A 21,253-nucleotide genomic window follows, 5' to 3' on the forward strand; every position below is an offset into this window, starting at 1 on the left:
CCAGCTTAACTTCCCGAGATAAGCATCATTGAAAGCTTGGAAATCTCTGAATCCCAAGCCTCCTATCTCCTTTGGCTTCGACATTTTCTCCCATGAGGTCCAAGCAATCTTTCGTTTACCCGTGTTGTCTCCCCACCAGAAGCTAGTGACCTCGGATTGAATCCTTTTGCAGAGTGAAACTGGTAGTTTGAAGCAGGTCATAGCGTGAGACGGGATGGGCGAGAGAACGCTTTGCAGCATCGTCATCTTTCCCGCTGATGACAAGAACCTATTTGACCAGCTATTCCGTTTTTGTCGGATTTTATCCACTATGGAAGTGAAGAGATCCCTCTTTCTTCTCCCAAAGTGCTCGGGTAGTCCTAAATATTTTCCGACCCCTCCTTCTTTTTGCATGTTCAGCTCATCCTTTATTCTCTGCCTCAAGTCTGCAGGTGCTCGTCGTGAAAATGTGATAGAGGATTTAGCTGCGTTTATGGACTGTCCTGATGCATTCTCGTACTGAGAGAGAATCTGTTTCAGCGACTTGATACTTTCTTTGTTTGCTCGCAGGAAAAACATGGTGTCGTCTGCGAAGAGTAAATGGTTGACGCGAGGGCATGCTCTAGTCACCCGAATCCCTTTCAAGGATCCATCTTCGCTAGCTCTGTTACAAAGTCCCGAGAGAACTTCACTACACAAAATGAAAATGTATGGTGAAAGAGGGTCTCCTTGCCGGATGCCTCTACTCGGTGTTACCCTTCCTCTAGGCGAGCCGTTAATGAGGAAGGAGTATGTAACAGTGGATACACACTGTGTTATCCAAGTGATCAACTGCTGATCAAATCCCAGTCGCTGCAGAACCAGTTCAATAAATTCCCATTCCAAGCGGTCGTATGCTTTGCTCATGTCCGTCTTTACCGCCATGGATACTCTCTTTTCCGCTTTGGATGTTTTCAGGAAATGCAAGACTTCATTTGTTATCAACACGTTATCCGCAATCGCTCGTCCCGGCACAAAGGCCGACTGATTTTCAGAGATAAGGGAAGAGAGGATAGGCTGTAGTCTCTTCGAAATCAGCTTCGCAATGATCTTGTAATAAACATTACACAGCGCTATAGGACGGTAGTCAGCTACCTTTTGCGGATTAGGGATTTTTGGGATAAGCCTGATGTTTGTTTCGTTTATTCTTGGAGGTAGCACGCCTGAGTCGAAAAAAGTCTGAACTTCTGCGACTATATCCGGTCCTATCGTGCTCCAGTTTGAGTGGAAAAAGCTAGCGGAGAAACCGTCCGGGCCCGGGGCTTTATCCGCGTGAATTGATAGCACTGCCTCATGTATCTCTAGCGCTGAAGGTCTGGTTGTAATCTTTGCGTTATCTTCATCAGATACCCTCCTTTCTAGCGCTTGGTTAACGATTTGCCTTCTCTCTCCTTCGGTCGAAGTGAAGAGAGAGTTGTAGTACCGAACAATCACTTGGGAGATTTGTTCCTCTTTATAGACCGTCTTCCCTTCCTCATCCTCTAGCACTGAGAAGGAGTTCGCTCTCCTCCGGTTCTTTGATACAGCATGGAAAAATCCAGTATTTCGATCTCCCAATTTTAGCCAAAGCAATCTGCTCCTTTGGCGCCAGTACTCTTCTTCAGATTTGTATGCCGCCATCAGTTCCTCATTGATTTTTTTTATCAAGTCTGCATCGTTAACAGCACCAGACAGAGCTGAGTCCAGCTCTAATCTCTTTGCATCAATGAGCAGGCGGCTGTTTCTATACTGGTTCTTGCTCCAGGCCGCAATCGCAGTTCTAGTCTGAGCTATTTTATCTCTGATCGGGCTGCCTGAAGCTTTGTTCCAAGTTTCCTCTACCAGCTTCTTCACTTCAGGGTTGTCTTTTAGACGTCTATCATATCGGAACATGCCCTTTCTCTTTTTGTAGCTTGTTTCAAAGACAGAGACCAAGGGCCTATGATCTGAACCTTCCATGGCAAGGTACTGGCTTCTTGCTGTTGGGAATAGTTCTGCCCATGAGTTGGTTGCAGCTGCTCTGTCTAGGCGACATTTCACCAGATGGTCGCCTCTGATGCCTCGCCAAGAAAGTAAATCACCAGAATGCGGTAGATCATATAGGTCACCCTCGGAATAAAACGATCTAAGATCAATAAAAGAACCTTCTGCACGCTCCGGTCCACCTTCCTTCTCCGCGTTACTGAGAATATCATTAAAATCTCCCGTTATATACCAAGGGGAGTCGCGGGCATTCATTGGAGCTATCATTTAGTTCCAAAATACTTTCCTTTCATTTTTATCTGTATCTCCATACACAAAAGCTGCAAAAAAAGATTTTCCTTCCACCTCAATGTGGGTATCAATGAAGTTTGCATTCGAAGAAAGGATGTGTAGCTTCACTTGAGGTTTCCAAAATATAGCCAGTCCTCCTGAACCATGACCCGTAGGAGGAATGAGGTGATTGTTTTCGTATCCCAGTGATTCAGTCTTGCTGAGTACGAAGTGATCGGGATTTTTTGTTTCCGAAAGGAAGAGAATGTCTGGTGATATGAACCGAATCATATCCTTTAGACGTAGAACTGTCTGGGGATTCCCTAACCCCTGACAGTTCCAGCTTGTTATTTTTAAGGACCGCGATCGGATGGGATCCGAAAATCCATCCTCTTCTTCACTGTGGCGGGGATCATGTTAACGATGGGTTGATTATCCGAGCTTGTAGCAGAGTAAGCATGCTCTCCCCCACGGGAAGTGCCTGTTTTGGACTTCAGCCTTGCAGGTGTGGTCGTCTTAGGTGAAGTCTTCCTGCGCCCAGGGGAATTCTTTTTCTGTGCTACTGTCCTTCTTTTTTGTACTGCTCCATGTTCCTGAAGTATTTTTTCTTGTGCCTTTCTTCCAGGGAGACGTCCTGGTTTCCTCTTCGGTATCGCAGAGGTTTTGTCATATTGTAGTAGTGAACAGAAAATAAATTGGTTTTCAACTCCAACTACTATATCAACAAAAATGTAATTAATGACTCCAGTTTTGTCTTGTTTGGGGAGCTAAGTTAATATATACACTACTTGTTATAAAATTTTAACTACATGCAAAATAATCACAGATTATTTCATACTTTAAAACACAGGGTGAAGAGTTAAAAAAGAGCTGCTTGAACAAAGTTAAGAGAAAATGTATTTGCAGAAAAGGAGTCTCAATCTTATATAGTGAATACCAAAGCTTAAGCTAGAGAAAACTCAGTATCTACTAAAGCAAACACACATAAAAGAGAGGGACTGATTTGGAAGTAAAACGGATCTCCTTACTCAGCGGCTGCTTCCTCCATGACCTGTTCCGCAATGGCTGGTGGCACTGGGTAGTAGTGATAGTGTAGCTCCCCAACATCATCTCCTGACAGTTTCTTCCATCCATTAGGACCCACGTGGTACACTGATTGATCATATGACAAGAGACGAGTATTATTATTATATTTTGAGCCAAAAAATTCAGAGTATCTTGAAAGTTTGGTAAACACATTTGGGACTACTAACCGCTAGCAACTCCACCACTGGCTCCATCACGGAATGTCGCATGGTAGATTGATCTCCTTGCTAACTCGGAAGCTTCTTCAACTGTCATATCGAATTTGTACCTAATCATACAAGCAATATTAGGTTATGGTGTTTTAGCTTTTAGGATTGGAAAAAAAAAGAGATGAACATGTTTTGTGGGCAATGATTTACCCGCTGTCTAGTACACCGTAAGCGTATGGTGAACCAGAACCGACTGAAAACCTGTCTCCCTTGAGCCTTCCTCCTTCGTTGTCGACATAGTATAGTCCAGGACCCTATTTCCACTGAGAAGTTAGAATCTTAATGTGTTCATTTGGGTGAGAGAAAATAATATGAAGTTGGTTTCACTGACAGTTTCGTCCCATCCAGCAATCATCGTGCCGACAGAAAGGCCCATTCCGCGGTATGAATAGAGCATGTTTGCGAGAAGTTTTGAAGCTCCTGAAACGGAGATTCTCCTCTTGTTTGCCAGCTCATGTAGACGGCACTTGGATAGGCACAAAAAAAAAAACTCAAAAGATTAGACATAGTTTCAACAAATGAAAATTTGGTAGAAAATAAACATAGACAACGAAATTAACATGCCACTCAAATAAAAAATATAGCATCCACCAATTCCTGTCCCTCGATTTTAACATTGGTTCATCCATTTAACTTATTTTGTTATTCGGTAACTGAAGTCTACTGCTACATAAATGTTTGGTCTACAGAACATAATAATCAAAGCCTTTGACAACGCAAATGAATCTTACTTTTGAACAACGCAACAGGATTCACGATAGCCACAGATATGAAGCTAAGTCACAGATCTAAGCATCAGTTCAGACAGCAGAAAAAAAGAAAAATCAGAGTTACATACCTTAATTCCAAGATTTCTGTGCCAGAATTGGCAGTCAGCAGCTCCTCCAGCCATTGTACCAAGCATATAAGGATTGATTTCAATAATCTTCTTCACAGATTGTGAGGCTGCATCGAGGAAAAACGATATCAAAACCTCAGCAGACATCACAAAAAATGCTTCCTTTCCTATACTAGTTCATAAATCATTAACCAGCACAAAACTAAAGCAACAGTAAACTAATCTCCATCCTATTTGTTTCTGCCACAGTCTGTCGAAAGGATGCATAGTTTTAAAGGAATTTTCCAGAGAGTTCAAAGCGAAACACCAGCAACTATAAAGCAGATAACGAAAGCTAAAGGTAGTGAACCTCAGAAAGAGAACACATACATATATATCCACCCATGCTAGCACGAGAATCAGCAGCGACCATGACACCTTCTTTGAAGATAAAAGCGAGTGTTGTTGTTCCTTTCGCTGGCTTCACCATCTGCACTGCCTCTTTCTGAAATCCATCAAACTGAAACCCCCAAAACAAACAAATCACCACCCACAATCCAAAGAAAATTTCAAAAAAAAAAAAAAAAAAACTCACATCTGTGGTGCGGGGAAGATCAAAAGAGGGCACAGTAGAGAACCCATCAAGCATATCGTTGCTAGAGCCAAAACCAATCGTAGGCATTGAGGTCTCGAACCCACTTGTATCAAGCTTCATCTTTTAACCCTGCAAAATCATTGAAAAGCACCCAATTGAAGAAAAAATACAAGTACCAATCGAATATCGGAGCTGCCAATTCCAAAGAGCTTTTCTCTCAAAAACTCATTATCAGATCCAGCACGAGATACATTTGTGCTTGTAAAACCCCTAAACCTTCATCGTTATTAACGATACTAGAGCTCGATTAAGGATCGGAGACGTACCTTGCTGTAGAAAAGAGAGAAGAAGGAGCTCTAAAGTGACCAACGAAGACGAGAAATAAGAATAGATCGTTTCTTGAGCTCTGGGCAAACCTCAGGGAAGCATATATGGGCCATACTGGGCCCTTAATTTATGGCCAGTTAAATTAGTTATTGGGCCTATTACTTTTTCTTAATTTATAGTTTAGTTAGTGTGGTTGATTAAAAACAAATAAATTCATGAGTGATTGATTGATTTACTCCAGCTAACCTATCTTATGAAAGTAAATAAAATTATGTAAAAAAAAAAGTAAATACAATTTTGGAACTATTATTCAAAATACAAGATGAAATGCATTTTCACATAGCAATATAATTTATTTTTCTAAATTTAGCAGAAAAAAAAACATGAAAACATACATAACATTACAAAAAAACTATCTATTTGCCTATATAATTATCAAATGCATCAAACAAAAAATATGTAATATACTCCGTCGCTCTTATAACGCTAGCGTCTGGTAATGCATCTTCTTGCTCGTATGTACCCTGAAGGAGGGCTATTCAACGAGATGCTGCAACGGGTGTGCAACCAATAAGAGTATCTCATAAACGACCCGAGGTCCGAGCGCGCGTGAAACGTTCCTCTCAGGTTCAGCAACACAGGACCGTTTCCAAGCTGCAGCTGCAACTCCTGGCTCTGAGTCATTTCAATAGGGACCTGACTGCTCACGAGATGGAAGCTGGTGAACATCGACATTCCCTTTGGGACAATGAAGGGCTCGATGTGTTCCGTCGCTATGAGTGTGTTGTAAAAAAAGAGCTCGAACATGATGTAGCTGAAGTCCACGTTGCTTTTCATGCTCGGGTTTGTGAAGTTTACCACGACGGCGAGGTCTCCGTTTAGGGAATAGCCCATGTCGAGATTCGCGGTGTTTAAGGTTGCTGCTGAGATGTCGAAGTAGGGTGTGTTTGGGCGGTTGCTGAGGTAGACGAGGAGGAGGATGAGACCGGAAAGAATCAGGATGATCAGGAGAATTGCACAGCAGACTGTAGCCGTCAGTTTCATGGGTTCGGTCCTCTTCGAACCTGGTTGATGAGCTGCTGGTCGTGTTTGAGCGGTCCACCATGGAGTTGGTTCAGGTTTATAGCCACCATGGTGTGGAGGTCGTTGTTGATCTTCAGGGCTTAAGAGTAATGGCCTGCCAGAGCGTGGTGGTAGAGGTTCTTCTGGCCTCAGTGGCAAGGGTCTTGAGGAAGGTGGTTCATGGATTGGTTCCGGTGGCTCGGTCTGATGGCGTACTCGAGTCTTTATTTTCGGCCCAATTGGAGGAACTGGGTGAGTCTGCGAGTTCTGGTGGTGGTCTGGGGAGGTCCATGAGCTCGAAGGACCACCGGGATGGTGGTCCTGTGAAAACTGAACGAAATGCGGGTTGGTTTCATAGTGGTGGTGAGACATTGAAGCATCAATAAAAATGAGAAAAGAATTGTGTGATAGCAAGAAAGTAGAAACTTTTGAGTGTTTTTTAATGAGAGAGATGATAGCTTGATGAGAAGTTCAAGTATGATTCTTGTGTTAAAGGAAACTGATACAAGGAAGCAAGTAATCTTCTTACATATTCTTCGTTCTATCTTCTAACAAACAAAAAAAAAGTAAACAGAACTGTAATCATCATCTATTTGGAAAAGAAATGTAAAGACTAGGTCTGATTCACTTTTTGTTGTTCTTACAGTACCAAGTTATTCAAGGTTCTTGGAGAGAGAGAGAGGTGAGAGCTTACAGGGTCCAATTATGGAAAAATGTTCTACAAGCGTACCTTTGAAGGAGAATTTTCATGCTTTCTCCAACCAAGAAACAACAAAGCTTGATGTGCCGATACATAAAAAAAAGGTAACTCCTCAGTCCAAAATTTATCAGTCCTCACTCCTCAGTGTAATATTTCTGAGGAGTGGGTTTACACTGAGTTGGGAGAAATTGTTTCATCTCCAACAACGCTAGGGAGCTGTCTGACTTGTGCCATAGTCTGACCATAAATGATGACCCTCTTCAGGAGTATTAATGTCAAAGTCAGCTGAAACAAAAGGTAAATATATAGTTGGTCTATGCAAAATCATCCACGGATTCACTTGTGTAGAAAAGGAATGAAAGTAGCTCAAACCTGATAAGTCTTTTGTTTTTTCTCCAAGCAGCAGCAGGTATCAATAGAGGCTTAAACGGCTCTGTATCAGCATCTCCATGCCGCCATAATTTGACTAAGATGGCATTTTCTCAACGGAGAAGGCAAGTTTGACAATTTTAAAGGTTTATACCCTTATTATGCCTACGCATCAGCACTCACTGAACAGCTAGCCTTTATGAGTGTATCAGACACATCTCTATCAAGGGTGAATCCTTTATCCATCATCTGGTCCCAGATCTTGTAGGCCGCGGATACTTTATTTTCCCGTATGAGTCCTCCAATAATGAACTTGAAAGTCAATTCATCAGGACAACACTCTTTACTCTGCATGTCCTCAAACAGTTTCATTGCTTCAGTTACTCTACAAGACCTGCAGAGGGCACTTATCAGGGCGTTATAAGAAATCACATCGGGTGCGATTCCGTGCTCAATCATGTCCTTGAAAACACCATAAGCCTTGTCGAGATTCCCGGATTTACACAAATGCTCCAGAATCGTTGTGTAAAATATGCGGTCTGGTGACAGACCTAACTCTGTCATCTGATCGAGAAGCTTCTTCGCAACACTAGAGTTACCTTCCCTGAGAAAAGCCTTGATAAGACTCGTGTACGTCACCACATTCATCACCACCCCCTTCTCTCTCATTTCCTCAAAGATCTTGTAAGCCTTCCTAGTGTTTGACGCCCTGCAGAACGTTTCAATCAGAGTGCTGTAGGAGACAACGTCACACAATCCTCTAGGCTCCATCTCTTTAGCCATGAAGGAATAGCATTTATCAGGATGACTAACCCTGCAATGCCGCTTCAGCAACTGGTTATAACTATAAGCATCAGGCTGTATCCCACTCTTCACCATCTCGCTCATCACCCCTTCCGCTTTCTTCAACATGTTGTTATCATAATAAAAATTCAACAACACATTGTACGTTACAACGTCCGGCTCACACCCACTCTTACTCATAAACGACTTCAAAGCTTCCGCCTTTTCTATCCTACCCGCCCTACAAAACCCACTAATCAACGCATTATAAACCACTGTACTAAGCTTAACCCTTGCACTCTTTATCTCATCAGCCACCATCTCATACGCCAAATCAACTTTCCGAGCGTGACACAACCCAACAACAAGTGCCGCACATGCTCTATTATCCGGCCTAATCCCTCTACGAATCATCTCATTCCAAATCTCAACAGCATCAGTAACCTTACCAGCTCTAAACAACCCATTAATAAGTATAGTATAAGATACAACATCAGGTTCTCTACCTCTCCGAACCATACAGCAAAACGTCTGAACAGCAAAACCAACCTTCCTCTCACGACACAACAGATCCAGATAAATATTAAACGCCCAGATATCCGGCACGTATCCGAGGGTCTCCATGTCCCTCATAAGAGCGTCAATGAGATCAAAGTTTTTAACTTTACATAAACCCGAGATAAACCTCGAGTAAGTAAACGGAATGAGGGAGAAGCCCATTGGGGTCATATCCCTATATATCGCCTCGGCGAGCTCGAATCTCGAGTCTTTGACCAAAACCCCGATGAAACGATTGTAGTCGACGGAGAAAACGCGGTAGCTTGAGTGACGCATTTCGTCGAACACCTGGACCGCGTTGTCGATCATGCCTGACTTCACGAGATGAGCGATACGCGAGCGGTATGCGAGGCGTACTGCGCCCAGCGTCTGATGCATATCAGAGCTCGGCGACGCATATGATCATAATCAGGTTGCACTTGGTTAGTTAGTTTCAACGCGGCGACATCAGATCGGACGACGACGGCTGAGTGCTGAGGCTTAAGTGAAGACGAAGGCTCCAACATTTAGCCTGAGGCTTAAATGGGCTTTAACGAAGGCCCATTATGTGCCCTATTAATCTTTGATTAAACCCTCTCTATGAACTAGAGTGTTCGCTTTCTTACTTTCTCCTTCTTCTCTATCATAGAGAGGGTTTAAGGAGGAGACGGAAAGCTCAAAACTTTAGCGACTATGGAGCCAGAGAAGGTGAGGGTTCGTCTGTCTTTTGAGGATCAACGGGTTCTGAGTAAGTCACAGAAGAAGCAAGGTCTAAAGCGGAGCTGGGTTGTTCTGGATCCTAAATGTCACCGAACTGTTTCGGAGTTCTCTGATCATCTTCTTCACACATTTTGCCTCTTTGAAGCTTGTCCTCATGGAATTTCTCTATCTGTAGGCCTACTCCTTCTTTACCCTAACATTAATGGCTACATGCACTGTTTGGGGTCTTTCTTATGGAAAGTTTTAACCTTTGATTTCAGATGGACGGTTTCGTTTTGCCGCCGTTTGAGTCGAGCTGTGTATTGAAGGATAAAGATATTGTGTGGTTAGTTTCACTAAAGCTTTCACCTTTATTTCATTTCGGCTCTGTTAAGTATCACTGTTAAAGTTTTCGTTTTTTGTTTCGTAGTGTTAAGAGAAAGAAGGAACCTTTGTTAGAGATTGTGGAGGAAGACAGTGAGGAGAATGTTTGTGCTGAGATTGAGGCTGAGGAGAGGGCTCCTGGTGTAATGCTGCTTGCTAATGAGGAGTTCCAAAAGGAAACTGGAGGATATGAAAGTGAGTCTGAGGAAGATGAGCTTGAAGAGATTGTCCCGGTGAAGAAGACTTCAAAGAAACGTAAAGCTTCGAGTAAAAGCACAAGCTCCAAGTAGGATCTCGACCAGAACGGCTCTTAAGTATATGTGTATTCGTTGTTATTCACGTTTGATTGGTTTGTAGGAGGAAGAAGTGTAAGTTAGCTACTACTGAAGAAAGTCCCTTAGAAAGAGAAAGCGAAGCTGTTGTAAGCAAAGGCAGTGCTGTTAAGAAGAGAAAAACATCGGATGCACAAAGAACTGAAAATGATCAACAGGATGAAGTTAAAGCCAAATCTATGACCAAGTCAAAGAAGTATGTTTTTTTTTGTGTGTCAAAACTCTCTAGCAACTCTTGAATATTTTTTCACTGGTAATTTCTTCATTGACTTTGTTATTTGTTGCAGGTCCTCGAAACAAGCAGAAAGCAAAGAGCCTAACGAACAGTGCAACGTGTCTGGTGAAGCTAAAAAGGTTTGAGTTTACTTCTTTGTCTGAAGGAACTAGAAGAGCTTTTAAAGAATGAACAATGTGATCCTTGTTTGCAACAAGGAATGTGAAGCTAACTCTTCCTCGTATTTATTTAAGACACCTAGCAGAAGCGCTCGGCGTAAAAAGGCTAAACGGCAATGGTTGAGAGAGAAGACAAAACAAGAGAAGGAAGAGGTTCGTCTTCAGATACTTCAGAACATAAAATGATGAAGACTTATGTATCTATCACGCGTTTGGCAATACTGATACTTTCTTTCTTGTTACAGTATTTACAGCTTAAACAGAAGCAGCAGATGGTTGTAGCACCCAACCAAAAGCCAGCTTTCACTATAAACCACCAAGTAACCAAGGAGAATCGCTCTGAAGCTCTGGAAACTCAACAGCCTGATGAAAATGGTGATGGGGTTGGGGATGAAGTGGTTCCTGTGGAAGTGAGGCCAGGCCACATTCGCTTCGAGCCGCTCGGTAAATTGTCTCTCTGCAGAACTTCTTCTGTGCATTTGCCTTTGGCTCCTCACGGCTTTTGTCTTCTATGTTGACTTTTCAGATGAAACAGATCAAGCTTCTGCTGAAGAAATTGCACCTCCTGCGGTATGACTTATCCCTATATTTGTATTTTTTTTTAAGCTTTGTCTGATCATGACTTGTTAATGTTAGGAAAAGTTCGTGTGGAATGGAAACATGACGAAGAAGAAAGGGCAAAAATGGGGAACAGAGAAGGCAGGATTGTCCAAACGATATGCTCAGGATATGGATGAAGATACTTATCAGACACAGTCCGCTGAGGCAGAGACACTTGCTAAGGGTCAGATCGACTTTGAACAGCTTGTGGCTTACTCTGGCTCAGTAAAGGTTTGCTTATAGTATTATTTGCTACATACAGTTCTCTATAGATTCTCAGCATTTTTAAACTCCTCAAACTCCTGATTTGTGAATGTTTCAGAAAGGAGATGTTATTGCATACCGCCTCATTGAGCTAACATCATCTTGGACTCCTGAAGTTTCCTCATTTCGAGTAAAATCTCTGTCACTCAAACAATCAACTCTTTTCTTTGAGGAAGCTAAGCTCTTTACAATATATTTAATCTCTTGGTAGGTTGGAAAGATAAGCTACTATGATCCAGAATCCAAGAAGGTGACTTTGATGCCTGTTGAAGAATATCCAATCGAGAAGAAGACAGAAGAGGACACCGATGATTCCTCAATGCAACCTGATACTTCTCTTTATAAAGAAGACGGGTCCTTGGAGGTACGCTTTCATGTTTTTCTCTATGACATTGTGATCTAAAGAAACAAGAACACAGTTCTGGTTCTTGTAGCTGTTTGCTTGTGAAGTATTAGCATTCTTATATAAGAAAGACCTTGCTTCTGCAGATAGAATTTTCTTCTCTGCTTGATGTCCGCTGCATCAAAACTACCAGCTCAAATAACTCAGAAGTCGCCAGGTCAGCACCGCTCAAACCTGTCCAAACAGCTACAAATCCAAAGCTGAGCTCAGACAACGGTTTGCAAACTCCTGTAAAAGGTACATTTCCTGCAACTTTAGTGCGACATTTTGTTGATATGGGGACTTATTTTATTTCAATGGACCCTACGTAAATTGCAGAAAATGGAAAAGGGGACCCTTGGGAAGAACTAAGTAACGCTTTAAGTGCGAAAAAGGCACAACTGGCTCAAGCCAACAATGGTGGGTGGAACAACAAGAAAGGAAGCTCAAGTGGAGGATCGGCGTGGTCTTACAAGGCACTGCGAGGTAGCGGAATGGGACCTGTAATGAAGTATCTTAGATCTCAGAACGAGATATGAGAAACTAGGCTTAAATCTTTTGAATCTCATTTGGGGTATGTGAAAAACTCAGACAGAAGAAGAGAAACCATTTTGTTTTGATGATGTGTAGGCATTGCTGAGTTTTCGTTCGGTAAGGGGTTTATTATGTATAGAGAAAAACGATGGATGTTACTCTCCTTCCAAGATCATTTTATTTTTATGTCGAGTGCATTCAAAATGTCTGAAACATTAATAAATGTGTTAGATCATATCTATTTTTTGAGTTCCATGTTGCTTGTGAGATAAGAGAACCCTATGCAATGGAAGAAGCTCAAAAACATCAAAAAGAAACCGACTTCACTGGGGATCGAACCCAGAATCTCTGGTTTCGTAGACCAGCGCCTTATCCATTGGGCCATGAAGTCTTTTTGTTCTTTCTATCAATGTATAAGTTATTTATATAATAAACTATTTGGAACTTCCAAAGATAACTTGACCTATCGGGCCATGGAGTCGTAAGATGTAGCCATTCGATGGCGAAAACAATTTACCAATACTTCGATCCTGAGCCCATGAGTTGCAGTCTTAGGACTAGCCCAAATAAACCACGTGTGTCAGATCCAGACTGAAAGAAAGCCTTTATTGTCTTCACAAGCCAGCCAGCCAGCTAAAAAAGTCAACTTTGTTTTGACCTACATTCCCGTAAGTCGCGTTACATGCGATCAATTCAAACACACTTCGCTGTTCTGTTCCTTTTTCAATCCAAAGTTATCTCTTCCTTTTGATTCTTCTATTTAAATCCTTTGTCCTTTACTATCTTTTCTTTTTCACTTATCTCTCTCTCCACTCTTTAACCCTGCCCAGCTAAAACAAAAATTCTCAGTCAAACAAAATTCATCAGAATTTTTCAAAGACGACGGCTTCTTTTAAATTAATCGAAGTTGATCATCATTCGTCTCCTCTCTCCTTGGTATTTGATTTTATTTACATCTTTTTAAGTTTCTCTAACGATCTTTGCTTGCTCCGTTACTTGTAAAATATTCTCTCTTTCTAGTCTCGTTTATTTAATTACACAGCTTTTAACGTGTAGTCTTTCGACTTCTGTTACAGAGAGTGAGGAGAGATCTTTATTTATGTCCAAATCTGATTCGTCGTCTCAAGCTTCCCTCAAATAGTTCCAAGTTTTATGCTTTTGCTCACTTTCTGGTAAGTAACAGCTTTTTTCTGTTCAATTAGTATCACTTCTTCTAATAGATCTGATTTCATTTTGTTATCTTTTGGGATTTGGGTTTTGGTAGTGCTCGAATATATTCCAATTAGTTCACACATCTTTCCCTTGCCAAAACCATCGCATCAGATTCATATTTTTATTAAACTCATGTTGTTTCTTGGGACCTTAAAAACTATGTCTGTGTCTGATTTTTATGTGATTCTGTCTGCTCTTTCTAGCTGCATAGCTTAATATTTCCATCTCACAAGTCCTTTTTTTTTAAATACTCTTTGACATGGGAATCTCTACTTGCAATCATTTGTGGACTAGATCTGAATCTAAAGATCACACTTTAATTCTTTGTTCAAAACTCGTTTGTCGTGTGATGCAGCTAACAAATAACCTTGGAGACTGAGGTTTCCACTGGGTCATATTGTTCCTGGTGACCTTAACCGGATTCAAGACATGGCTAACCGAACAGACAACTCCAATCGCTGGTTAGATTCGGCAAACAATCCTTAGTTCATTGCTTGTTGATCATAGTATATATAAGTAGTTTACTTCCTCGGTTTGCAGTTCGAATGGTAAAAAGCTGAATGATGGAATGAAACTCATTATAGCAACATTCATAGGAGTAGTTATTGGTTTCTTCTTGGGGATATCTTTCCCTACTTTGTCACTTACCAAAGTGAGCTTTACCTCTTTTAGCCCTTTTTTTTTGTTTTTATTTTCTCTCAAGAGTCAAGACTTTATGCTTAAATGTTGTCTCCCAACTTGACAATATGTTCAGATTAATTTCCCCTCTACCATTCTACCTTCTGTTGATATTGCTTACGTTGAAGACGAGACACCAGAAACATCGAGCGAAACGCTTTTGCACACATGGTCTTCTAGGACTCCGTCACATAGGGCTAATGCATCACACTGGAAGGCAATAGTTTCTTCTCTTTTTGATCTTTTTAGTGGGGTATTGGACAAGATCTTGTTAGAACTAATCTTGATGAGACTCTCTCTGCAGATTTGGGTTCCATCTAATCCCCGAGGTGCAGAGATGCTCACTCCTGGTATCGTTGCACCTGAATCAGACTATTACTTACGCAGACTCTGGGGTTTACCTGAGGAGGTAAGCTTACCCTTTTTCCATCTTTTGGACAAAAAAGCTTTATGAATTGTCTGATCACTGGTTTTGTTGTTCTTTTAGGATATACCTGTGAAGCCAAAGTATCTCATTGCCTTTACAGTCGGTTTTAATCAGAGAGTAAACGTTGATGCTTGTGTCAAGAAGGTAATACTCTTATGCCGCCGGCTCTCACCTTTCTTTCTGCTTTTAAGCTTAAATAGTCTTTTCTTCTTTATCATCCGCAGTTTTCAGAAGATCTGTTCACCCTTGTTCTGTTCCATTACGATGGAAGAACCACTGAATGGGACCAATATGAATGGTCTAAGCGCGCAATACACGTCAGCGTGCCAAAGCAAACCAAATGGTAACCATAATTATCCTTTGCTCCAACTACTTCAAACTTCCCTGAAACTATCTTTAATCTAGCTGGTTGTGGTTTTCATCACAAGGTGGTATGCTAAAAGGTTTCTGCATCCTGACATCGTGGCACCTTATGACTACATATTCATCTGGGATGAAGATCTCGGCCTTGAACACTTCAATGCAGAAGAGTGCGTCTCCTTCCTTGCTCATTTCTATCAATGCAGAAGAGTGTGTCTCCTTGCTCATTTATGCGTTTCTCTCTCTCTTCTGCAGGTACATTAGGCTTATAAAGAAACACGGTCTAGAGATATCGCAGCCTGGTGTGGAGTCTGAGAAAAAGATCACATGGGAGATAACTAAGAGAAAAACCAAAGGAGAAGTTCACAAGTAAGCAAAGTTATGAACCCCTTTTTGGAACGTGAAAAATAAACCTTCAGATAATCACACTATCTTACCTATTCACCAGGGACGCCAAGGAGAAACCTGGTCGATGCAATGATCCTCACTTGCCTCCTTGTGCAGCGTACGTCAATCTCAATGTTTAACACTAGCAACATAGTTTTGTACTCTTGACTCCATGTGTGTGTTTTAACAGGTTTATAGAGATTATGGCTCCTGTATTCTCAAGAGACGCATGGCGTTGCGTTTGGCATATGCTTCAGAACGACTTGGTTCATGGTTGGGGTCTTGATTTTGCACTTCGTAAATGCGTTGAGGTGAATCATTTTGCTTACACACCTTGATTTATTAAAGAAAAACATTGGACATGTGTTTGGTGACGACATTAGTTGCTAAAGTTTCATAATGTAAAACACAAACAGCCTGCACATGAGAAGATAGGAGTTGTGGATTCTCAATGGATCATTCATCAGACTGTTCCTTCTTTAGGCAGCCAGGTGCTTTGATTAATACCTTATCAAGTTCTCTGTTTTGTAAATATACTTAAATTCATTTTTCGGATACTCTCAGGGAGAGGAACACGACGGTGTAGCAGCGTGGCAAGGGGTATGAACTTTGAATATTAGTTTCTAAAAGAGAGCTTAGTGGTTTCTTGTTAAACTTATTGTGATATATATGCATGGTGTTGTTGCAAAGGTGAGAGACAGGTGTAAAAGGGAATGGACGATGTTCCAAAGCAGAATGGCGAGTTCCGAGAAGATGTATCTGAAGGAACTTGCAGCCGCTTCTTCAAACTCTACCATTCCTTAAAAGTAACAAACAGAAAGACAAAGTGAGGGCTGGAATCAAAACCAAGACTGTTGTAGCAAAAGTCCATAAAAGTTCTTTTTTTCTTACTGTTCATATGATGATAATGATTAAGCAAATTCAAACTTGTAATTTTACACACAGGACACATTTTTCAAATAGAACAATGAGAGATTGTTGATTGTTTTTCACTTGACCGTTGTTAACTCCTCCTGTCTTAAAATCAGATGACCATGTGTGTGGTGGGTCACATTGTGTATCAGCATCTGGAAAGGTATATTGTATTCCTAGTGATGATAACAAAAATCTGAACTCGATCAAACATTGTAAGCTTATTCATGAGAATAAATATCTTAATGTATACATAACAAAGCCAATAAAATCTAGAGAGGAAGAGACAGATGTACAATAAGGCCAACCAAAGAATGTCTTAAAGCAAAACTTCCCAAAGGGGAAATTCAGAAGAAGAACACATACTCATGTTTGAAGATAGAAGATCACACAAGTAATGAAGGTTTTCATGCCAGATTCCAAAATCAGAATCCTGAAGAAACAAAGAGATCTATCTATATACAAGAAAATCTTTACTCTTTAATAGTCTTCTTGAAATACTCTGCAGCTTCCACTGACACCAATACGCCTCAGACAAAAAAACGCAGAGATTATCTATCAGTTGTGTGAGTGTTTTTAGCCCAGAGGAGGATTCAAGCCAACCTTTTTCTTCTCTCAATGTAGAGAGATCAGTAAGACTGTGTGGTGAAAATTCACATCTAACATTCCTTTTCTCTGATGCAATTTCCCGGCAAGAGGAATCTATACTTCTCTGCATTCTCCAGGAGATAAGAAGGAAGATGAACAGCCGAGAAAGAATGAGGAATCGGACCCATCTTCCCTATAATATCCTTGAAAGTATACTCTTCAGGCAACATATCGAAAAGATCACCCCCTTTGCATATAACTCTCTGAACCCTCTCAGGATTCAAGAAACGCCTAAACCTCACTCTATCACTATGGCTATAAGCCTTCATCTTGAATACAAACTCACTAATCCTCCTAAAGCAAAAGCTGCAATGCCATCCCGCATCCGCCAAAATCTCATCAGACTGTCGGTAATGAGCGTACCGCGTCTTCCCCGTCTCGTACCTATGCACAGAAGCTCTCCAGCTCTTGTTGTCAACAAGGAACTCGAAGGAGTAAAGATAGTTCTTGAGCCGTAAGTGAAGTATCTTAGGCACCTCGTCGCACCATCTCAAGAGGTTTATAGTGTGTCTACTCGGAATCTCGTCCACGTCAGACATTAGCAACAAGTCATCATCAGTGATCCCAGCGATCCTCAGAAGCTGGTCCAACGCCACTCGCTGATACGCCTCCTCGTAGAAAGGGTTCATCCCTTTGATAAACCTCCCACCGAGGGAGCCGTAAGTGAGACGTGACTCGATGAAACTAAACTCGTCTCTGTGGGAAGCGAAGACGAGAGGCTTGGGGAGGCCTGTGAAGGTGGAGTTTGACTCGAGGAGGACGAACTGAGTGATGTAAGGGTAGAGCTCTCGCCAGCGGATAGAGAGAATGTCGAGCTCGTTGCTGAATAAAACGGCGTCGTAGACGCGTCTAGGGAACTCTCGGACTCCCCAGCCGTGGAGTTTGCAGAGAGTGGCCATGGAGGCGTTGGAGTGGTGGTAGTGAGGGATGTCGTGGAAAGGTTTCGGTGGGGATTCCCATAGTGGCCGGAGGAAGTAGGAGATCTTCTGGCCGTGGATGTAACCGGCGAGGAGACATGTCGGGACGATGACTAGTAGGAAGATGTATGTCTTCATGTCCACGCCGCGGAGAGCGCAACAGAGTCTGGAGAAGCTGGAGAATCTACCAGTTTCCTGCAAAAACGCATAAACTCAGATCCATCCAAGAGACGAAAGGTATAGACTTTGAGGGTTTAAAATCGTTTTGAGAGTTCGTAGTTGAAATCAAAAGAGATGGGTCGAGTTGTATACTTGAAAAAGGAGTGAAAGTTTCGAACTTTAGAGGAAAGGGAAGTTAAGATCTTGTTTTTTCTCCACGCATCAATGTGGTTTAAGAGCGAGCACGCAAAGAAAGAGATCGAACCTGACTACAGAGAGCGCCACAGATATCATCAGTCTTCTTAGAACAGTAATGTCCACCAGCTTCTCCCATCATCCACCACATCAGATCCACCGTTTTATTTACCAAGAATGCCAATCACAGACTTTGACAAAAACAGAAACTTTCAAAAAAAGGCTGAATCAAAGAAGGAAACTTTTCAGAGAGAAACAAAACTATCAGAAAAAGAAAGAAAGAAATGGTTTTTAAGAGAGAAAAGAGGATGAAAAAGGGCTGTGTCCTCTCTGGAAATGGGTGGCACTGAGGTAATGAGAAAGAACAAGGGGCCAAAATCATAATTGTGAATAAATAGAGAATTTAATCATCTAATTCTGCTTCATTTTCGCAGTTTACGCAATTACCCCTAGCTCTAACAGCCTACGGGATAATTAGTCTGGGGGTTATAAGGTCATTAAGCAGCAGCTTAACGGTTTTACTCGGGCCCCGCCACGAGTCTCAAACGCCTATGTCGTGTAAATGACTTTATGTGTCTGGTTTCGACACGTGGCGATGCAAAATATCTGCTTTCATTGCTCTTGGGCTTTTTAATCTGGGCCATCTTACCGATTGTAGCCCATTCAGTTGATTATATTATTCCTCCTTGTTTACAAAATATATAAATTTTACGGTTTCGGTATGGATTTATATAATTTAAATAATCATTGATACGGTATCATTTCATGTGTAACAACACCCCTTGACAAATTATTTGGTTTTAAATAGAAGGAAGAATATGATTCAATAATTGTAAACAAAGCCAATGGACCACCATGACTTGTGTTGAATAGGTCGGTGGGCGATACATTGACTTAGAAAATTGTAAGCCCCGTTTACTTGTGATTCAGTAATAATTTAGACATGACTTCTAAATTTAAATCTCATCGTCTACAAACGCTCACTTGGACAAAGAGAAAAAAACAGGAAAAGTGTTTAAATTAATCAGACGAAATTTCGCACTCTTGAGATATGAATTATTGATATAAGTTTCTTCCTTTGTTTGTTTTTTTGGGTCTTCTTTTATCTTGTGGAGCAAACGTTGCTTTTTTTTTTACTATACGTTTCACACGTTATAAAAGATCTAAATTCTAAATTGAACTGAAAAGTATAACATGTCTACTTGTATGTGCTAGTTCCATTGTTATGTTACAAACAAGATTCAAATCTGTATATTGTATATTATTGACTAAAAATATTTTAATAAATCAAAGTTAAAATCAATGGTCAATCTATTAATATAGTCGATTGTCACCAATTCATGTACAACTCTGAACTCTCACGAAGAGAGTAGGTTTTATTGCTAAAGTGTACACTATCACCAGGTTGAAAAAACGATTTCTCCGTTCTATAAAATGATTGATTGGAGTATATATGTATCGTGTGGGAGGACTATGAATATGAGTGAATATAGAAAGAAAACAGTGACGCATGATAAGAGTAAAAAGTTGCATTGCATAGTTGATATGTTAACGTGTTTGTGAGAAATCTAGCCCCCCAAGGTGTAACCTTTAGCTTTAGATTTGACCACACACTCACCAAGACTTCAGCTTTAGTCAATCAAATGAGAAACACAGTTATGAAACAAGTTCTTCTTGAAACAGATTGTGAAAGTAGAAGAGAAAACAAAACAAGGCACTCAAGATTGTTAATCCAGTTACACCCGTTAACTAGGGTGTTAGTCTGGGCCGGGAACTGTCTCCCGGAATCCACTAGATCAGAGTTTACAAGTGTATCTTAACCTCAAGGCCTTTGCAGTACCTATCTCGGTTTAAACGTAGCTTACAAACTCTCAAGAACTCTCACAAGCTTATACTTTGAAAAGATGTTATCTCTCTCTATCTTGCTCAACCTCTCTCTCACTACTAAGACTCACTTACATACTACTCTCACTTTAACCTAAAGAGTGCTTCGGATGCTCCAGCTGGCCACGCTCCATCCGTACGGACCAATAAAGACACAACGTTAACTTCCTGATGAGAAGCCGACAAACAGTTGTTTCTTTGCTTTATCAGACTGAGACAAAAACAGCTCATCTTGTGGTCCTTCATCTTGATAAGTCACGTGAGTAGTTCCATGTCCTTAGTAGCTTGCTCTCCACGCCTAAACTTGTCTTCACATTGTCTTGATCTTCTTTACTAAAAAACTCAACAAATCTCCACCTAGTAAAGACAGATCAACAAGACTGACATAGGCGAGTTGTCTTGAGATGTAGAGGTAGGTGCCTGATGTCTAGATTTTGGATTCCTGTTCCCGGAGCCTGAGCTTGATTACTCAGACTTAACCCTCAGCAAGTCCATTGCAGCTTTGAACTTACTGACTGGTATAATCTTCGTGAAGATATCCGCTGGGTTGATCAAGGTAGATATCTTGGTAACCTTCAACAGCCCCTTCTCAATGATCTCTCTGATCTTGTGATACTTGGTGTCAACGTGTTTCGTTCTCTCATGATACACGTTGTTTTTGGATAATGCTATCGCACTCTGAGAATCACAGAAGACCTCAACACACTTCTGATCATATCCAAAATCCATCAGTAAACCTTTTAGCCATAACGCCTCTTTTTCTGCATCGTTCATCGCCAAGTACTCAGCCTCCGTGGTGGAGAGAGTTACTACTTTCTGCAGCCTTGATCTCCAACTGATGGTGTTTCCACCGAGTGTAAATACTACTCCACTGATTGACCTTCTCTTATCTCGGTCAGCAGCATAGTCGGAGTCACAGTAGCCTTTCAACACAAACTCAGACCCTTTCCTGTAACAGAGCTTCATCTTCAATGATCCTCTGATATATCTCATGATCCACTTTACTCCTAACCAATGCTCCTTGATAGGATTTCCCATGAATCTGCTGACAATTCCCACAGGATATGCCAAGTCTGGTCTTGTACAGATCATGGAGTACATCAAACTCCCGACTGCATTAGCATACGGTACTGTCTTCATGTAATCTTCAT

The 21,253-nt window shown here is 41.3% G+C and overlaps 6 protein-coding genes and 1 non-coding gene across 10 annotated transcripts; 2 read left to right on the forward strand and 5 right to left on the reverse strand.

Moving 5' to 3' along the window:
• Positions 1-3,060: 3,060 nt before the first annotated feature.
• LOC103871961 (proteasome subunit beta type-5-B) lies at positions 3,061-5,387 on the reverse strand. The gene is made up of 8 exons (XM_009150299.2): positions 5,284-5,387; positions 4,958-5,086; positions 4,753-4,882; positions 4,384-4,490; positions 3,877-4,011; positions 3,696-3,799; positions 3,504-3,604; positions 3,061-3,402 (listed from the first exon to the last, which is right to left on the reverse strand). The coding sequence occupies exons 2-8, from the start codon at positions 5,075-5,077 to the stop codon at positions 3,275-3,277; spliced, it is 825 nt and encodes a 274-aa protein (XP_009148547.2). The 5' UTR covers positions 5,078-5,086; positions 5,284-5,387; the 3' UTR covers positions 3,061-3,274.
• Positions 5,388-5,570: 183 nt separating this feature from the next.
• LOC103871962 lies at positions 5,571-6,775 on the reverse strand. Its single transcript, XM_009150300.3, has one exon. It carries the CDS (start codon positions 6,716-6,718, stop codon positions 5,771-5,773), a length of 948 nt encoding a protein of 315 aa, XP_009148548.1. The 5' UTR covers positions 6,719-6,775; the 3' UTR covers positions 5,571-5,770.
• A 176-nt stretch (positions 6,776-6,951) lies between these two features.
• Positions 6,952-9,192, reverse strand: LOC103871963 (pentatricopeptide repeat-containing protein At1g13040, mitochondrial). Its single transcript, XM_009150301.3, has 2 exons — positions 7,419-9,192; positions 6,952-7,331 (listed from the first exon to the last, which is right to left on the reverse strand). Exon 1 carries the CDS (start codon positions 9,132-9,134, stop codon positions 7,581-7,583), a length of 1,554 nt encoding a protein of 517 aa, XP_009148549.1. The 5' UTR covers positions 9,135-9,192; the 3' UTR covers positions 6,952-7,331; positions 7,419-7,580.
• Positions 9,193-9,378: 186 nt separating this feature from the next.
• On the forward strand, positions 9,379-12,564 carry LOC103871964 (coilin). Of its 2 annotated transcripts, none has more exons than XM_009150302.3 (13): positions 9,379-9,626; positions 9,716-9,780; positions 9,865-10,104; positions 10,176-10,346; positions 10,438-10,504; positions 10,619-10,696; positions 10,789-10,987; positions 11,070-11,113; positions 11,180-11,374; positions 11,466-11,537; positions 11,619-11,771; positions 11,897-12,047; positions 12,129-12,564. In XM_009150302.3, exons 1-13 carry the CDS (start codon positions 9,429-9,431, stop codon positions 12,326-12,328), a joined length of 1,833 nt encoding a protein of 610 aa, XP_009148550.2. In that variant the 5' UTR covers positions 9,379-9,428; the 3' UTR covers positions 12,329-12,564. The 2 variants fall into 2 exon arrangements, with proteins under 2 accessions (XP_009148550.2, XP_009148551.2); XM_009150303.3 differs by having other exon boundaries at positions 11,186-11,374.
• Positions 12,565-12,641: 77 nt separating this feature from the next.
• Positions 12,642-12,714, reverse strand: TRNAR-ACG. The gene has a single exon. It is a non-coding gene; the product is annotated as a tRNA-Arg (tRNA).
• Positions 12,715-13,002: 288 nt separating this feature from the next.
• On the forward strand, positions 13,003-16,394 carry LOC103871966. 2 transcript variants are annotated; one of them, XM_009150304.3, is made up of 15 exons: positions 13,003-13,259; positions 13,400-13,495; positions 13,891-13,996; positions 14,076-14,187; positions 14,290-14,430; positions 14,518-14,622; positions 14,701-14,784; positions 14,865-14,983; positions 15,069-15,170; positions 15,256-15,369; positions 15,449-15,505; positions 15,578-15,698; positions 15,804-15,878; positions 15,952-15,987; positions 16,078-16,394. In XM_009150304.3, the coding sequence occupies exons 3-15, from the start codon at positions 13,965-13,967 to the stop codon at positions 16,189-16,191; spliced, it is 1,212 nt and encodes a 403-aa protein (XP_009148552.1). In that variant the 5' UTR covers positions 13,003-13,259; positions 13,400-13,495; positions 13,891-13,964; the 3' UTR covers positions 16,192-16,394. The 2 variants fall into 2 exon arrangements, with proteins under 2 accessions (XP_009148552.1, XP_009148553.1); XM_009150305.3 differs by having other exon boundaries at positions 13,090-13,321.
• A 178-nt stretch (positions 16,395-16,572) lies between these two features.
• LOC103871967 lies at positions 16,573-19,025 on the reverse strand. Of its 2 annotated transcripts, none has more exons than XM_009150306.3 (2): positions 18,289-19,025; positions 16,573-18,059 (listed from the first exon to the last, which is right to left on the reverse strand). In XM_009150306.3, exons 1-2 carry the CDS (start codon positions 18,367-18,369, stop codon positions 16,959-16,961), a joined length of 1,182 nt encoding a protein of 393 aa, XP_009148554.1. In that variant the 5' UTR covers positions 18,370-19,025; the 3' UTR covers positions 16,573-16,958. The 2 variants fall into 2 exon arrangements, with proteins under 2 accessions (XP_009148554.1, XP_033129165.1); XM_033273274.1 differs by having other exon boundaries at positions 18,177-19,025.
• Positions 19,026-21,253: the final 2,228 nt, after the last annotated feature.

Source organism: Brassica rapa, chromosome A06 (genome assembly GCF_000309985.2).
Source record: "Brassica rapa cultivar Chiifu-401-42 chromosome A06, CAAS_Brap_v3.01, whole genome shotgun sequence".
Taxonomy (NCBI): domain Eukaryota; kingdom Viridiplantae; phylum Streptophyta; class Magnoliopsida; order Brassicales; family Brassicaceae; genus Brassica; species Brassica rapa.